This window comes from Equus asinus, chromosome 11 (assembly GCF_041296235.1).
Source record: "Equus asinus isolate D_3611 breed Donkey chromosome 11, EquAss-T2T_v2, whole genome shotgun sequence".
Taxonomy (NCBI): domain Eukaryota; kingdom Metazoa; phylum Chordata; class Mammalia; order Perissodactyla; family Equidae; genus Equus; species Equus asinus.
Genome location: NC_091800.1, coordinates 25877910 through 25896792, shown reverse-complemented (window position 1 = coordinate 25896792; position 18883 = coordinate 25877910). Strand labels below are relative to the sequence as shown.

At 40.9% G+C, this 18883-nt stretch overlaps 1 protein-coding gene across 4 annotated transcripts in view; it reads left to right on the top strand.

Moving 5' to 3' along the window:
- The first annotated feature begins 13865 nt into the window (after positions 1-13865).
- Positions 13866-18883, top strand: part of CDADC1 (cytidine and dCMP deaminase domain containing 1) — a 52857-nt gene continuing 47839 nt past the window's right edge. For 2 of the 4 annotated variants that reach the window (XR_011506906.1, XM_014838935.3), the window contains exons 1-2: positions 13884-14096; positions 14835-14929. Coding sequence is in view for 3 of the 4 variants with exons in the window: in XM_014838935.3 (XP_014694421.1) it covers positions 14015-14096; positions 14835-14929 (177 nt within the window). In the remaining variant the exon portion in view is untranslated. Of the gene's footprint in view, positions 14097-14834; positions 14930-18883 lie in introns of all 4 variants that reach the window. The other 2 variants (XM_014838934.3, XM_070520648.1) reach the window with 2 other exon arrangements.

The following is an 18883-nucleotide window of genomic DNA, read 5'->3' as shown; positions in this document are numbered from 1 at the left end:
AATTTGAAGTTTGGTTGAAAACAAATGATTTTTTAGTCTAATTATGATGTACTTATACAAAGTACAAGTATACACTTATAAAAATATCATTTGTTATTAATCTGAAATTCAAATTTAACTGGACACAGTATTTTTATTTATTAAATGTGGTCGCCCTAGAATAATGGCAATGGAGAGGCCACAGGATTTGGCGAAAGGAAGGAAGCTGGAGAGCCTTTCAACAGAGTGTTGGGGGAGGAGCCCGAAGATGGTAAGTGACAGAGGAAATGGCTGCGGAACAACAGGGCTTAGGAGCCCCAGGCGGGGGCCTCCGTGTGCAGGGAGCCCAGCAAGAGAGTAGGGGGCATTGCTGCTGGTCCTGTCCTGATGTACCCTGGCCCAAAAGACGGCCTTCCTTGCTGTGGCTCTGCCCAAGCCCCTGTGCTGGGAAAGCACCTACCACCTATGTGCTGAGTATTTGCAACCCATACTGATGTTTTTGAAATCACAAAACTGAAGAAGTGTCTGATTCAGAACCTCCTGGAACAGAGTGTGTAATAAAAATGTGATGAACTGAACAAGTTTAATTTATATATAACCCATTCCTGGGTGTTTAGATAAGACTTAGGCAACTTTAAAAGGCTTCATTTATTTTTCTTTTCTGCAAAAAGTGCTGAATAAAATTTTGTTAAATGACCAATTAATTCACATTGGGGGAGGTTCTCATTCTGATAAAAATGTAACTCTGTGTGAAAATTGAGAACACAGAGGATAACGAAGTAATATTTAAATGTATCTGAGGCACTAGTACCGTGCCTGGCACATAGTAGGGACTTGATCAAAGTACTTATACGTGTACAGAGGATACTCCACAATTTGGGCAGGGAGAAAGATTCCTTTAAAACTGAGTGCATTGCAGTATCATAATAGAATGTTTAATTATATAATTACAGTCATGTGTCGCTTAACGACAGGATACGTTCTGAGAAATGTATAGGGCGACTTTAGCATTGTGCGAACATAACAGAGTATACTTACACAAACCTAGATGGCACAGCCTACGACACACCTAGGCTGTACAGTACTAATCTCATGGGATTACTGTCATTTATGTGGTCCCTCATTCACTGAAATGTCATTTTGCAGTGCATGACTGTATTGCAATGTATATAAATTTATAATAATACAATGTTTGCACACTGTCAGGCATGTGGTAATTCTCAGTTGAGTGTGAGCTAGCATTATTGTCTTCAGTTGATATCCTATTAACTTTCAGCTGTTAGAAAGAACCAGTCTTTCTCCCTGTGCACAATGTGTGGTGTCCGCCATACACATGGTGGGGCCTGATTGTGGAGTACCGGTGTGGTCAGGTGTGTGTTGCATCCACTGACTTTCCTTCCAGAGTGAAAGTCCTGTCTACCAGGCTTTTAGAGAAATATTCCTAAGGTATCTACACCTTCTGCTCTTCTTGGAAAATCAGGGCTTGTTGCAGAGTGTCTGTTGCATTGAGAATAAGTGAGGAAGATTTGTGTTTTTTCCAACAGTCACTTCAACTGCTTTTAGGAATCGATGGCGTAATATCTGCCCTTGTTCAGATCAGTGAAGAAAGGTGTCGTAACTGAAGGAAGTGGGCTTCCTCCATGGGCGCGCAGGCATGATGCTTTTGAAATTGAAGTGGAGCTCTTGCAAGCATCTGTATAAAGAACGACACACATGCTAGAGGGAACAGCTGTACCGCTGGTCAAGCATTTGTGCTCTGTAGTGCATTAACAGATGGCTATTTCATTGGTTTCATTTGTCGTTCTTAAAAATGTCCTATCTTAACAAGAGCATTTGGGGAAAAAAATCCAGCAGCAAACTTCTGGCATCTTCCTGGCAGCCAGCAGCTTGACTACAGTGTCACATTTACAAATGAAGTGATGGAAAATACTGAATTTTATTACAATTTTTGGTTTGAGGAAGCCACAAGTTTGGCCCCTAAATGTGATATTCAAGTGAAACTTTCTGGGAAGTTTGCAGGGCTTGGCAAGATAACCTAGAATCTCACCTAACTTTGAGGTCATTGTAAACACTCAGTGTTCCTACAGTGGAGGACATTATTCAGCAACTTGGAGAGAGGTTCCCAGGTCAGCACTTCAAAACGCATACATTAAGACATGGGACATCTCCAGCTCGGCATGTCAAAGGAACACTGTGCCGACACATACAGAGTGATTTACCAATCTGGACACTCTGGGAGCTTCATTGTCGGAGGGAAAGATGAAGAGCTTCCGTCCACTGCTGATGATGCTCTGTATCTGCCTGATGTTTATGTATTTTTCCTAATGCTTCTGTATTGCTTAAGGTCCTGTGGATTCTTTCCAGGATGAGGACTCAGAAGGACCATGGACGCAAACATCATCAAAAACACTGACTGAACAGTCATGTAGCTTCGTGAACAAAACTGTAAATACAAAACATAGTCTGGATTTCATGATAGACACATAGAGAGAACTCCATACAAATGTGTCAGAGCTTCCTAAAGTAATTCAGAAATCACTGAAAATATCTGAGAGACTGTTTTAAGACATCTTTTATCGGTTACTAGCAGGCAAAGCTGTAAGGTGCATGTGGGCCACTTAGCCACTGTGGGTAAATTTGCCTACAGGCCTCCCACTGAATCCACGGTCTGAACTTGCGCATTTTAAAGATTCTGTGTTCTCCAAGAAGATAGCATTGAAAGTGCTATGGGATTGCTGCCAGTGGCACAATGGAGGGGTCGAAGTCATTTTGGGCATGACATTTATTCTCATTGATCTAATGACCAGGATTTGGTTTATTAGTTCTTGGAAGAAATAAATGTTGAGGAAGTAGGGATAAAAGAGGAGGAAAAAAATTTATAAAATGCAATGAAGCTTCGGACTTAAGTACATTGTATTTTCAGTACATTATTAAAAATCTGTCATGGCTGGTTATGGAAATTACCAGAAAGTGATAGAAACTGTGTACTCACCTGAGGAGGATTTCAGTGTAGATTTTGTCTTCATCAAGGGAATGTAAGTAAACAAGTTACCCTCCCTGACCGTTAAATGGAAGAACGGCCATTGTTGCCCAACACGTGTTGCTGCTACTTGCATCCTTTTGTTGCGTCTACACTCTAACTGGGCCATCAGCTTTTTAGCCGATGTACAGCGAACACTGTTTCACAGGCAAGACAGAACCTGACTCCGCAGACCCCAACAACTGATTTGTCTGGTGTTGCCTATTTTCTGTGGGTTTTTTTCATGACCATTCTACTGTGTCATCTTGATTATTCTTACAAAAATAAGAGTTTTGTGGCTTATATAGGAACAATACAGAAAATATTGCTTTTTTTGTGAGAACATGCAATTTTGTGGAGTTTATTTCAATCAAATAAAATATGAATTTTGTTTGAAACACAAAACAAAAAAGAAACACTGTAAAGTAACTGTCTAGATTATTTAGGTCCCTCCAGATGAGGCAGGTGTGATGCACTAAGAACATTCAACTTTTGTCACGATTGATGATGTAAATGTGGGTGTGTTACGTTTAAGTTGTTATATAAGACGTTGTATGTATTATTTTCTAAGTATCAAATGTCAGCTTCACTTCCTCTTCCTTCTTGAGGCACGTTGAACTAAAGAATCCTCAAATTTGAACATTCTTTTTATTGAAATAAATTTGTATTCCAAAAAGGATATAAGGCAAGTTACAAAAATGCCCAAAATAAGACAAAAATTAAGTAAATGGGGAAGGTAAGAACTAAGTAAAAATTAGAGTAGGTAAAATAAGATTCTACTGGGGAGAAAGCTAGGACACAAATTCATGCCCTGGTGTCTGGTTAGGAAGGTTATATGATTCATAGGAGACAGGAGAATTTATCCTGTGGGTACTCCAAGATGACATCCTGGAAGCTAGGAAAACCACATCCTCAACAATCTTTACAGCAAACAGTACTGAATGTCGCAGGGCTTTTCCTTATAACGCTAACAAGAAAAGTTATCTCCCACTGGGAAAATGACAAAATGGTGCTTACTTGATTTCTCTTTTGCTATGCATTCTCTTACTAGAAAATAATTTGTCTGCTTGAATAAAAGCAGGACTTTGTCAAATGGGACTCTCATTTGATACTCTGGGGGAATGCAAGTTTGTTGTCACAGTTTTTTTTAATTAATAACACCATTGATAGAAGCAATATGATTTATAGCCCTGTAAGATAAGCGGTTGCTTTGCAGAAATTGATAACGTGCTAAGATTTTATAGCCCAGTAGCAAAGCTAACCCCAAAGGTGTCATGGTTGAACCGCCTGAAGAAAGTTATCTAGGCATATTTTATTGAGGGGGTTCAGAACAAGCTACCCCAAAATGTGCCACTTCAGCATGTGGGTTATTTTGAGCTGAAGGCAAGCACGACACAGTAGACTCAGGAAAAACTTTTTACCTCCCCACTTAACTGTCTAAAAGAAGTTAGAAAGGGGGCCTGTACCAAGAAGAGAGCTATTACCAGAGAGAACTTTTTCTTCTGAGAGACTTCTCTATGTGGCAGGGCAAATATTTGTTAACCAAACGTCTGCTCTTCTCCCCTTCCTGTGAATTGCCCTCCTCCCTTTGGAAGCCGCAGGCCCCTATTCTTTTCCTTTGCTCAGGATGGCCTATAAGCTGTAATTGCTTGGCCGCCTTTTGAGTCTCCTACCTTTGTGGGACTCCTGTACAAAATTAAGTTTGCTTTTCTCTTGTTAATCCGTCTTTTATTACAAGCGGGTTTCAGCCAAGAACCTAGAAGGGTAGAGGGAAAATAGTTTTTCCTCCCCTACAGTATTAGCTGTTTTCCTTAGACAGTCCTTTCCTGTCCGAATATTAAAATCCTCATTCCTCAAATCCACTCTGAACTAGGCCTCACTGCCATCACTGGAGGTTCCCTCCGTATTGAGTTAAATGGGGGGGGGGGGGGGGGGTTACTGAGTTATACTGGAAAACAGCCACGCTCATTTACACATTGCCTACGTATTTACATATTGCCTACGGCTGCTTTTGTGACAAATGACAGAGACTAAATGGCCCACAAAGCCTAAAATATTTACTATCTGGGCTTTTACAGAAGAAGTTTGTCAACCCCTGAACTAAATACAACTTTGACACCTGCTCCCTAACTAGTATGAAAATTTTGCTTTTTAACATCAGCTAATGTTGGTCGATGACGTGATACCAAAAAGTACTTGCTGGAAGCAATTCTACGGAGGGCCACAAAACTACTGCTAAATACCAGGGACTCAGTATCTCCAGGGGCAGGACCCAGGAGTCCCAGTTTTAATATAGTCTCTGGATGACTCTTACACACACGCAAGTTGGAGACCCACTAGAGCCCTCTGGACCAGCCCAGTGGTTCTGTACAGATTCTGGCTCAGTGAGTCTGAAGTGGGACCCAAGAGTCTTCCTTTCTAACAAGCTCCTGAGTGATGCTGGTTTGGGTGGTCCAAGGACCTTAGTTTCCTCATCTCTAAGATGGAGATGATAAAAATCTACATCTTAGGGTTGTGGTGGGTGTTAAATGAAGTAATGTACATTTATATCCTAGTCCCACCCCTTCTAGGCTATGTCTGTTTGAGCAAGTTACTCAATGTCTTGGTTCCTATAAGTAGGGATAATATTAACAATACACACTTCCTAAGGTTGCTGGAAGGAGTAAATGAGATAATATACGTAAGAACAGAGCCAGGAACACAGTAAATGCCCAAGAATGTAAGACACTATTGTTATTACTATTATCATTGTTACATAAGGTGTCTGATGCGTAGTAGATATTCCACCAGTCTTAGTTTCCTCTCTCTTTCCTCTCTTTCTGTCCTCTCATCCCCACCCCTCCCTCCAGTTCCTTCTGTCGATTTCTAACATGTTTAATTAGAGAACCTCTTCAGGAATGCTGATTCAGAAATACCCAAACCCAGTGCAGAGGGTGCCACACAAATGGGGACCCAAAAGGAGCTTGGACATGGACTGTGGTGCCCAGGCCCACCTACCCACCCCTGCTCAGGCAGCGCTGTGGCCGGACCCCTCAGGACAAGACAGCAAGTGGGCTCACCAGGCATTCCCACCCCATGGGCACACAGACGTTCCAAGATGCCTGGATATTCTTACTTCATAGCGCATTAATCTTTGTGGCACCAAGTTTACTTTTCTGAGGACACCCATTTGGAACGAGACATGGCAAGCCTGAGAAGTCATTTTTCTTTGGCAGCACTGACCTCCACAACAAAGTGAGTGTCCCATGCAAGGCATCTGGATTTTGTTTCAGGCTTCTCTTTGCTTCCTTGGGGGTTTAAGTGCTGCCAGGAACTGCCTTCCAAGAATTGCTTAGGAAACCTTAATTTCTAGATTCAGGGTGAGGTTTATGGTTACACCTTTGCCTGAAATAACCAAATTAGGGCCAATCCCTAATCCCAGTGCACAAGGGTGCACTGGTCACCAATAGTCCCTGTTGGTCCTGTGGCCACCTTATCTCCAGGCAGGCAGAAGGCACAGTCACCGGTCAGGATGGTGTGCCTTCCACGTGTGAGAGCAGGATGAGTGTGAGGTATGATGTCTTCTACAAGCCAGGTATTCGGTCTCTGCCAAATACCACCAGTATCAACAAACCCAGCATAGAAACCATGTCTGTATGATCTGCTTCAGGGGACCTCAGCTTGCTTTGCTGTGAGAAGATTCTGTCCAAATAAACACACTGCTAGGACTAATATTCCCAACCAACAGCATCTAGAATAAAAGGAAACGATTCGGGTTACCTATAGAGAATAAGCAAATGAAACACAAAGGGGGAAGGACAATAATTAGCAAAATGAGCACCTGTTCTTTCCCAGGCACTGTGCTACCTGGGATTATTTAGAAAATTTTTGCTAAACATATTACCACCTTCTCTCTGTCTCTCCCTCCCTCCTTCCCTTCCATCCTTCCTTCCTTCTTTCTTTCCTCCTTCTCTGAATAATTCAAAGAGCCATTTGACAGCTTCTCCTCCCCTTTCCTCCCTTTCCCTTCCCTTGGAGACAGTAGGGGCTGTGAAGGCAGCAGCAGAAGGGCTGGGAAGTCCAGGAGACAACCAGTGTGCTAGGGAGATTAGTTACATACAGGGGAATTCAGGGGGGGAAAACAAGAAAGAAAGGAAAAAAGAAAAAACTATATTGAGAATAGTGGGAGCCATATTTCTTGCTGCTGGAGAAGAGATTTACAAATATGGCAAGGGGGAAGGCTAGAAATAACCCTGATGTGCTGGACTGGAACTGAAGGTATCAGTGTGAACTCTTTTAGGTCGATAAACAGATAACTATTGAAAGAGATATAGTTATATGAGAGTGTGTATATATGTACGTTTATACACATATCCATATATGGATATAAATAAATATATTTTCTAAATCTGTCCTCTCAGAGGGTCTAATAGTAATGACATACCAGTAGCAATGAGAACACTTACTGCCTAGATCTTACTTTTTGAGTACTAAGAAGAACCAGGGTTCCTTAGGGAAATGGTTGATTCCAGGTCTGGGGCAGAGAATGTACAAGATGAGACTAGAGTATCTTGTTGTACCAGAACGTAAGGAAGTGCTCAAAGAATGATGGGGACATGTCAAAAGGATATAGGAGACAACTTCAAGGGGATTTCATCAGCCAAATATGGGACAATTTGAGTATTAAAGTAAATGATAATAGGTTACAACCCACTGAATAAAACAGGAATTCACAAGTCCATGATGATATAAATGAATGAATGAATGAGGAAAAGGGAAAAGCTCTTCCTGACAGTAGAATAACAACTACTATATGTAGAAGAATGAGGGAAATAGGAAATCAAAACAGACAACCATCACAATCGTGGTTAATTCGTGTGGGAATCACCAATAGATGCTGAAGTGAGTGCATGACGGTTTAATGGGTGTAGGATATTGGCATAGTTTTAAGAGTATCTCCCCACAAAATATTTATCAATTACAAAGGGAAAAATAATGACCTAATGGAATAGAAAACAGACAGGCACCAACTTGCCAGATGATCGAGGTTGGCATCACCAGGGACGTATCAACACTGAGTTGCATCCTGATGTAATCCATGGAAAAGGGTACAGCATCACTTCTGTGGCCTTCCCACTAAAAATGGATGGCCTGAAGCTGGTTGTGAGGAAACATCAGAATGACCCTAGTTGAGAGAAATCTCACAGAATGAAAGGCCTGCACCCTTTAAAACTGTTAATGTTGTGAAACAGGGAAAGACTGAGGAAATGCTCCGGGTTGAAGGAAACTAACAAGATGCAAAACTCAGTGATTCTGGATGGGAAGCTGAACCAGAAGGGAGAAGGACACGTTGAAACGCTTTTTGAAACTTAAATGGGTCTGTGGATTGGACAATAGTGTCCAATCAATGTTGATTTCCTGTTTTGGACAATTGAATTAGCATGTGTTAGTGAGGGTCTTTGTTTTGGAAAAATGCACTCTGGAGTTTTTAGCGGGGAGTTGGGCACAGTGTCTGTAACTTGCTCTCAAGTGATTCAGAAAAAGAACGGGGGGAGGGGTGCAAATATACGAGAGAGAGAAAGAATAATAAAAGATGGTGAAAATGTGGTAAAATGTTGAAAATTGCAGATTCTGTGAGAAGGGGATATGGGAGTTCTTTGTACTGACAAGAGGTGAGGTCACAAGCACAGGATCCACAAGGCAAATTTACTAACATTGCATTATTTTGGGGGTATTTGCTGGACCGGCCTTTCCAGCATGTCCCTGGAACAGGATTATATATCCCACCCCACTGATGTCTGGCTTGGCCATGTGACTTGCTCTAAGAGCCATCACTTAGTTCTGCCATCTCTTTTCCTTCTGCCAGGAGAAAAGCATATCCAGACAGAGGCTGCTCCTTTAACCTGGATCCCAGAGCTGATCCACAGGAGCAGAGCTGCAGCATGAGCCAGAAGGAAACCTTTGCTGTGGCAACCCCCTGAGATTTGGTGATCATTTGTGATCCACAGCAAACTTAGTCTCAGCTGACTGATACAGTTAACTCGTAAATAACTTGTGGTTAGAGCATGAATATAGGGTGTCTATCTGACATCAAAGCCCATGCTCTTTCCATTTGATAGAAAGAATTATTTATTGATTTCAAAACCTTTTTACCGATTAAGCTGGCCTTGTAGGGCTCAGCTGAACTGAGCTTGTCCATTTCTTAGCACTTAGGTAGGATTTTGTCTTATAATCCTTTTTAGTTCTCTTATTCTTCTTTGCAGCAGATTATTTGCAGCAACATTGTGGATAAGATAGCCCCCCAAAAATTTCTGCTGCAAAACACCAAAATGCTGGATAAAATATGGCTGAGCTAGCAAGAAAGTAAAGGAAATACTGCGAGTATTTAAACTACTCTGAAATACTAAAGGACTGAAAATACAATGAGAACAGGAATCCAAGGAGAGGTAAGTGAGCAATAAAGCTAAAGGTTGTTCTAAGGGTGTATCTTGACTCCTAGAGATTATTTTATATATATGTATGAAAGAGAGATATATATACACATATATATGATATCGATATATAGATACCTATATCTTTTTATTTTGAAAGAGTTTAAGACACAAAACAAGTTGCAAAAATGATAGAGTTCCTGTATACCTTTCTCCCAATTTCTGCAATGATAATATGCTACATAATCATAGCACATTGGGAAAACCAGGAAACTGACATTGGTACAGTACTATTAATTCAGGTATAGACCTTATTTGGATTTCACTAGTTTTTTTGTTTCTTAATTTTTTTGTTGTTGGGAAAGATTCGCTCTGAGCTAACATCTGTTGCCAATCTTCCTCACTATTTTTTTGTTTCCTCCCCAAAGCCCCAGCACATGGTTGTGTATTTTAGTTGTAGTTCCTCCTAGTTCTTCTAAGTGAGCGGCTGCCACAGCATGGCTACTGATGGACAAGCGGGGTGCTTCCACACCCAGGAAACCGACCCGGGCCCGCCAAAGCAGAGCACGTGGAACTTTAACTGGTAGGCCATCAGGGCTGGCTCAGGATTTCACTAGTTTTTAATGCACTGTTTTTAGTTTTAGGTGTTGAGTTCTATGAAATTTTATCACACGTGTAGATAAGAGTAACTATCAACACAAAGAAACTCCCTCATGTTACCTCTTAATAGTCACACCCTTCTCCCAGCCATAACACTCGGCAACCACTCGTCTGTCCTCCATTGCTATATTTTCACAACAAGAAGGGTGTATGGACAGACTCTTACAGTATGCGACCCTTTAAGATGGGCCTTTTTCACTCAGCACAAGGCCCTGAAGATTCACCTGAGTCATTGTATGTACCAATACTTCATTCCTTTCTATTGCTGAGTAGTATTCCACTGCAAGGATGTTCCCTGTTTGTTTTTTTTTAAGATTGTCACCTGAACTAACATCTGTTGCCAATCTTCTTCTTCTTTTTTTCCCCTTCTTCTCCCCAAAGCCCCCTAGTACATAATTGTATATTCTAGTTGTGAGTGCCTCTGGTTGTGCCCCTGTTTGTTTTCTATTCACTCATTTTTTTGGTTGTTTCCAGTTTTTGATGATTACAAATAAAGCTGCTATAACATTCATGCACAGAGTTTTGTATGAACATAAGTTTGCCTTCTTCTAGGATAAACACCCAGGAGGGGCTGGCCCAGTGGCGCAGCAGTTAAGTGCACACGTTCTGCTTCAGCAGCCCAGGGTTCGCGGGTTCAGATCCTGGGTGCAGACATGGCACTGCTCAGCAAGCCATGCTGTGGCAGGCGTCCCACATATAAAGTAGAGGAGGATGGGCATGGATATGAGCTCAGGGCCAGTCTTCCTCGGCAAAAAGAGGAGGATTGGCAGCAGTTAGCTCTGGGCTAATCTTCCTAAAAAAAAAAAATCTTAAATAAAATATTAGCAAATTTAAGTCAGCAGTGAATTAAAAAATAACACATAATGAGCAAGATGGGTCTACCAAAGGAACACAAGGCCGATTTAACATTAAGCAATCTATTAGTATAATTCATCACATTAACTGATTAAGGGAGAAAAACTATAGGGTCATCTTAAGAGATGCAGAGAATGTATTTGATAAAAGTCAACATCAGTCATGATAATACTTCTCAGCAAGCCAGCAGAGAAAGGATCTTTCTTAAATTGATAAAAGGCATCTACCATGAGCATTTAATAAAGTTCAACATCTTATTTAAAAGAAAAAGCTGAAATAGAAAGGAATTTGCATAATCTGATAAAGGACATCTATCAAAAGACAACAGCAAAACCATACTTTAACCTTTAACATTAAAATCATTTCCTTTAATATCAGGAATAAGAAAGGATGCCTGTTACCAGTACCTCTATTCAATATTTCCCTGGCTATCCTAGAGGGCAGTAAGACAAGCAAATGATATAAAAGGTTTGAGGATTGGAAAGATACAAATGAAATCATCATTATTTGTAGATGAGATAGTTTCAATCTAGAAAACAAAAGAAACTAAAAATAAATAGTATTAGAATTAATAAGTTTAGCAGGATTGCTCAATATAAGATAAATATACAAAAATCACTCGCATTTCTATATATTAGCCACAAATTCTTACAAATATAATTTTTTAAAAGATATTTAGAATAGCAACAACAAAATTAGGATTAAATCATAAAAATATGCAAAATGTTTGTGGAGAAAAATTATAAAATCATTTGAAACCCCAATATATCATGTTCACACCGATATACTATATGGGTTCAGGGATAGGAAGCCTACATCTCTCAAATTGATCTATAAATTCAATGCACTTCCAATCAATATTCCAGTGGACTTTTTTATGGAATATGACAGTATGATTCTAAAAGTTACATGGAAGATTAAAGGGCCAAGAACAGCCAAGATATGCCTGAAGAAAATAAGGGTTTTCTTTTGGGGGGGGGCGGTTTAAAAAACCAATGATATACAATATAGAGCCCAGAAACAGAGTCATGTGTATATGGAAATTTGACATAGACAGAGATGACATTGCAGATTAATGAGATAACTGATTATGGAAATGGAAAATAAAACTGGATCCCTACCATATACCATACACAAAAACGAGTTCTACACGTGTGAGGACGTAAATATGAAAGAAAAAACTTACAGCTTTAGAGGAAATATAAAAGATATCTTTTTTTTTAAAAGATTTTATTTTTTCCTTTTTCTCCCCAAAGCCCCCCTGGTTGTATATTCTTCATTGTGGGTCCTTCTAGTTGTGGCACATGGGACACTGCCTCAGCGTGGTTTGATGAGCAGTGCCATGTCCGCACCCAGGATTCGAACCAATGAAACACTGGGCCGCCTGCAGCGGAGCGCACGAACTTAACCATTTGGCCACGGGGCCAGCCCCCAAAAGATATTGTTTTTTTTAAATTGAGGTATAATTAACATTAAAAAAATAAAGGATACCTTCATTACTTTGGGTAGGAAAGACTTTTTTTAAAGATACAAAACCCATTAAAGAAAATTATTTGTATGGTTGGCACATTAAAATAAAGAGCTATGCACTGAAAAACGTCATAAAGTGAAAAAGCAAGCAGCTACTGAGGAGAAGATATTTACCATACACACACACCCAACTGAGAATGAATATCTCGGACATATAAAGAATGCTTACAAATGAATAAGAAATAAGAACTACCAAATAGAAAAATGGTTAACAGGCATTTCATAAAAAGGACACATGTATGGCCAATCAACATATGACAAGATATTCAATCTAAGTAGAAATGAGGGAAAATCAAAACCACAAGGTATGATTTTATGCCAACCAGATTGGCAAACACGAAAAGTTTGACAATACCAAGAATTAGTGAGGATATAGAGCTATGTAAACTGGTCCAATTTCTTTAGAAAACTTTTCAGCATCATCTGGGAGACATGACAATAACCACCCAAGAATTCTACTCAAGTATAGTCCCTAAAGAAACTCTTCCCTATGATCACAAGGAGACATATACAAAAATGTTTATAGCAGCATTGTTTGCAACAGCAAAAAGCTGGATGGTCCAAAAGTCTTTTGACTCAAACATGGATAAATTGTGGAATATAGTTACAATGAAATATTGTAGTGAAAATGAACACACCACAGGCATACCCATCAACACTAAAGATTCTTACTTCAGTCTTTTACAAAATGATGTGCTTTTATAACGTTTGGCTTTTGCTATCATAGTCTAGGAGCAGTTTTCGTGTCTTGCTGTTGGTCAGTATTTCAAGTTGTGATAACAGAACCAGTTGTGACGGAAACTGGGCTCTGAGTCACGGGCGGGCAGGACTTCATTTTGAGTCATGACTGGGACACATAAAATAATAAAATAAAATGCCCTGGGCACAAATCCACAGTGTCAGGTACTTCTCAGATTTTCCAGGAGCCACTTGCTACTTCCGCCTACCCTCTCCTTTCCCACAATCACAGTTCCATCTCTTAATGTCTTCATGTGTTTGATAAAGCAGCAGAATATCCCTATGGTGGTCCCTGGCACTAAGTTCCCCAGGACTGGCCAACCTCTGAGGATAAGAACAACCTGGACCTCCCAGCTCCCAACTCCCTTCGCCCCCCAGATTCTCTAAGACCTTGGCCATGACAGATGGGGGAGGTTTCCATTTCAATTCTAGGCTCTCTGACCAAACCTCTCAAGTCTGCGCAGCCTTCACCACCCTATCAGAGTCTACGCAAGCTGGGACTCGGAGCCAAGACATGCTCAAGAGATCCTGAGTCGGCAAACCAGCGACTACAGCCAAATACAGGGTTCAAATAACGTATCGCACAGCGCTTCACCCACCCCATTGCCTGCCCAAGGGTCAGCCTTGCGCCACTGCGTCCACGCCTCCCTATTACGTCACACAAGGCGCCCGGAAGTGGCGGCTGGTTTTCACGTCAGTTGGCTGCGCCGAGTTGGCTGTTGCCTCAGAGTTGCTGGGAGGTGACGAGAGGTGGAGTCGCTGGGGCTAAGATCATGCCTCACAGCGAAAGGTTTTCTGGGCAGCAGAGGCCGCTAGGCTTGGGATGAAAGAAGCAGGGCAGATGCAAAATCTGGAGAGCGCGGGGGCCGGGCGGTCAGTGAGCACCCAGACTGGCAGCATGACCGGTGAGTGCCCCGAACCCAGCTCCCGCCGCTGCTGCCTTTCGCTCTGTCCTGTGCGTCTCCTGCGGTTTGACTCCGGGTCCCTGCCTGCCCCTCTTCGCCTGCGCTTCTGCTCCTGGATGTGTCATTCTCGCCCTGGGCCCGTCCCCGCCTCGGTCACTGGGACCCCCTCGGGCCAGCTGCATCGGCTTTGGTAGTCGATCTCACTAACCCCCTTTACTTTTCCTCCCAAGACCTAGAGCTGGGATCTCGGGGATCGATGAGCCTGCAAATTTCTCAAACGATGTTTTTGCCTTGATTTCAATATTAACCGCACGCCACGATTTCCTGTATTTCAACTACTTTATGCTCAAAGGCCACCGCAGTCTTAGTACGTGTTCTAACCACTGCCTTATCGCAACGTCTTACCACAGTCCAAAGAAAGGCTTGCTCCACGATGATCAGATGCAAGGACTTTTCATAACGCCCTTTGGATTGTTCCCATAGCTACGTGTATTAGTTGTACTGTTTTTCCTGCCGGGTGAAAAGAGGGCCCGACTTTGGAAAGTGCGAGAGGAGGTCGCCCGCAGGGAGGTTGAAACCAGTCTCCTGCTAAGAAAGCGCTTTCTTTGCCCTCTAATCCTTTTTCTCTGCCTCCTGCTGAAACAGCTAAGCTAAGGCTGCTGCACCCAAGTGGGATTGAGCTTAGTTCTTATTTTCATCATTCGGGAAATTTTAAAGTGTTTGCCCTTTCTTCTGTAGGTCAAATACCAAGGCTTTCTAAAGTCAACCTTTTCACTCTGCTCAGTCTCTGGATGGAGCTCTTTCCAGCAGAAGCCCAAAGACAAAAATCTCAGGTATAATATGTTTCCTTAGGCAGTTTTTCCTGTTAGAAAAGCAATCGTCTAAAATTGGATTTTATTGCTCCAGTTTCTACCATACTTAAAAACAAACTAAATAAGGCTTAAAATTTGCAAAAGACCTTTACGGATTAGTGGGAGAGTTGTAATTCATGGCTTTAATGGCTCCTCTTTCCAGTCTAGAAATAGAATAGTTACTCTCTCAGACTGTGCCATGTTTATCAGGTATTAATGGTATTTATATGTTGGTTTAGCCAATTAGATTATTGTCTATACCACATAATTTATCACTCAGTTGTATACTGTTGGTATTTCATCTGGGTAGTTTTTCCTCTCTCCTACCAAACTGTAAATTGATAGAAATTGTATCTTCTTTTACTTGATAGACCTCTTAACATCTACTATTATCATAGATAATCTGTGGATTTAATTGGTTTTGTTCCATGTAAGTAGTCTCTTTTGTTGAATCTCAAAAGAGATGATCAAAACAGGTTAGGAATGTATAGTAAGAATAATCATAAAAGCCAGTGTACTGGAAGCATGTACGTTCTGCGTCTTTTCTCTCCCCTACTCTTGCGCAGCAAAGTGCTATGTTCTCATCATTTTCCATCACGCTTAGAGTTCAGTCCTCGCCATTGGAGGAGTTTGCTTTCTTCCATGCATGGTGCTAGGATCCCACCATTTTGGTTTAGTAGATTTGGAAGTTTAGAGTATTATCACTAACTTTTAGGGGGCCAACGGCCTATTATAGAAAATAGTATTAGGTTAAGTTAAGCATTTAAGACGTTTTTGAAAACAGAAGAAAAAGAGGGAAAAATTACCCATGGGTTCTCACCATTCTAATAACATCACTTTTAACATTTTGCTACTTTCCCTCCATCTTTTTGTAAGCACAAGGTTTTTTGGGGTGTTTTTTTTTTCCTCTTAAAAAATAGTAATTATATTCTGTGTACGCTTATTAAAGTTTCCAACTTTCCAGTAATTTTGCTGGAAGGTTGCTTTAGATTTTCCACAGAAAGATTTTTTGTAAATCCTTAAAAACAGTACTCTTATGAGGTCATTCATAGCCATCCTTTTTTCCTTTTCCATTTTTGATGCCTTCTTTACTGTGTATGAGGTTGTGTGCATGGTACTAGAGATACAAAAAGAAAAGACGTAGTCCTTAGTTTCTAATGGGGACAAAAACTGGGCGTTTAAACAAAATACAATTAGATGGTGGTGTCAAGTACGGAGTGTAAGCAGAGAGACTGCCAAGACTGGAGACTGAGAGCAAAGCTGTACCTGGGGAAGTAAAGGAAGGATTCACAGGGGAGGTTGCCTTTGCATTGAGACATGAAGGATCAGTAGGTGTTTGCCAAGCCGAGGGACTCCGTATGGAAAAGCTTGGAGGAGTGAGAGAACTTGTGGTCCTCGTGTTGGAGGGTGAAGTTGGGTGGAAGGAAGAAACTGAAGATGAGGTTGGAAAGGTATACAGGAATCAGATCATAAAAAGCATCGTATGGAGGCTGGCCGGGTGACATAGTGGTTAAGGTCACGCACTTTGCTTCTATGGCCCGGAGTTTGCGGGTTTGGATCCTGAGCGTGGACCTACACACTGCTCATCAAGCCATGCTGTGGCAGCGTCCCACATACAAAGTGCAGGAAGATTGCCACAGATGCTCGCTCAAGGACAATCTTCCTCAAGCAAAAAGAAGAAGATTGGCAACAGGTGTTAGCTGAGGGCCAGTCTTCCTCACCAAAACAAACAAACAAAACATTGTATGCCTTGCAAGGGAGTTTAGATTTTATCCTGTAAGTGTTGAGATTGCATTGAAGAATTTTAACAGGGGGTTAGGGAATTCATTTTTTTTGTAATTAAGACTATTTTTTAGAGCACTTTTAGGTTGACAGTAAAATTGAGGGAAAAGTTCGCAGATTTCCCATATACCCCTTACCTGCACACATGAATAGCGTCCCCCATTATCCATATCTCCCCAGAGTGGTACATTTGTTGCAGTTGATGAACCTACATTGACAACATGATCAGCCAAACCCTATGGTTTACATTGTGGTCCAGTCTTGGTGTTAGATTTTCTGTGGGTTTGGATAAATGTATAATGACATGTATCCATCATTACGGTATCATACAGAGTATTTTCATTGCCCTAAAAATTCTCTGACCCCATTACCCCTGGCAACTACTGAGGTTTTTTTTTTTACTGTGTAGTTTTTACCTTTCCCAGAACGTCATATAGTTCGAATCATACAACATATAGACTGCTCAGATTGGCTTCTTTCATCTAGCAATATGCATTTAAGGTTTCTCCATGTCCCTTTATGGCTTGATAGCTCATTTCTTTTTAGCACTAAGTGAAATTCCATTGTCTGGATGTGCCACAGTTTATTTATCCATTCACCTACTGAAGGACGTCTTGGTTGCTTCCAAGTTGCAGCAATTATGAATGAAGCTGCTGTAAACATCTTTGTGCAGATTTTTGTGTGGACGGAAGTTTTCAGCTCCTTTGGGTGAATACCAAGGAGTGTGATTGCTGGATTGTATGATAAGGGTATGTTTAATTTTGTAAGAAACCGCCAAACTGTCTTCCAAGGCAGTTGTCCCAATTTGCATTCCCCCCAGCACTGTATGAGAGTTCCTGTTGCTCCACATCCCCTCCAGCATTTGGTGTCGGTGTTCTGGATTCTGTCCGTTCTGATAGGTGTGTAGTGGTTTGTCATTGTTTTAATTTGCATTTCCCTGATGACATGTGATGTGGAGCATCCTTTCATATGCTTATCTACTGTCTGTATATCTTTTTTGGTGAGGTGTCTCTTAGGGTCTTTGGACCTTATTTTAGTTGGGTTCTTTGTTTTCTTGGTGTTGCGTTTTAAGAATTCTTTGTATCTTTTGGATAACAGTCTTTTATCAGATGTGTCTTTTGCAAATATTTTTTCCCAGTTTGGGGCTTCTCTTCTCATTCTTTTGATACCGTGTTTCACAGGGCAGTTTTTAAGTTTAATAAAGTTCAGCTTAACATTGATTTCCTTCATAAATCATGCTTTTGGTGTTGTATCTAAAAAGTCATCACCATACGCAAGGTTGTCTAGGTTTTCTCCTGTGTTATCTTCTAGGAGTTTTATAGTTTTGTGTTTTACATTTAGGTCTATGATCCATTTTGAGTTAATTTTTGTGAAGGGTGTAAGGTCTGTGTGTGTATAAGCAATTCTCTTTTTATGATAAAGTGCTATCTCTTGGGGTAGTTTTCTCCTCCAATTCCTGTATGAAATGTATTATAAATAGTAAAACATTATTAAAAATGTTCCTCATTTTTATACCTTGTTTCGCAACCACTCCCCAACTCCAAGCCTGGCTCCACACATTGTGAATGGCTTTGAGAAAGCTCTTCATTTCCTTCATGGTTTTGAAGTCCTTTATTCTTTCTACTCGTTAATAATGGCTTAGTATTATTTTTATGAAAGGTGAGCATTTTCAAGCAGTCTGATTTTTTGGTTTGCTTTTGTTTTTCTTGCAGATAAAATTTATCTTGAAGAGACAGATTGGAAGCAAATGTTTAGAGATTTAAGAACTTTTAAAAGTGCACTTAAAGAGCTGGGCTTTTAGGGGCCAGCCTGGTGGCGCAGTGGTTAAGTTCACATGTTCCAATGCTGCAGCCCGGGGTTCGTGGGTTTGGATCCCAGGTGTGGACATAACACCGCTTGGCAAGCCATGCTGTGGTAGGCATCCCACATATAAAGTAGAGGAAGATGGGCACGGATGTTAGCTCAGGGCCAGCCTTCCTCAGCAAAAAAAGAGGAGGATTGGCAGCAGATGTTAGCTCAGGGCTAATCTTCCTCAAAAAAAAAAAAAGCTGGGCTTTTAGAGATTGAGTACTAATTTTGAAGAAGCTTTTTTTTAATATCAAGATTTGATCTCATTTTAATTTTTATATCTATCTATATGGATATATAAATCTA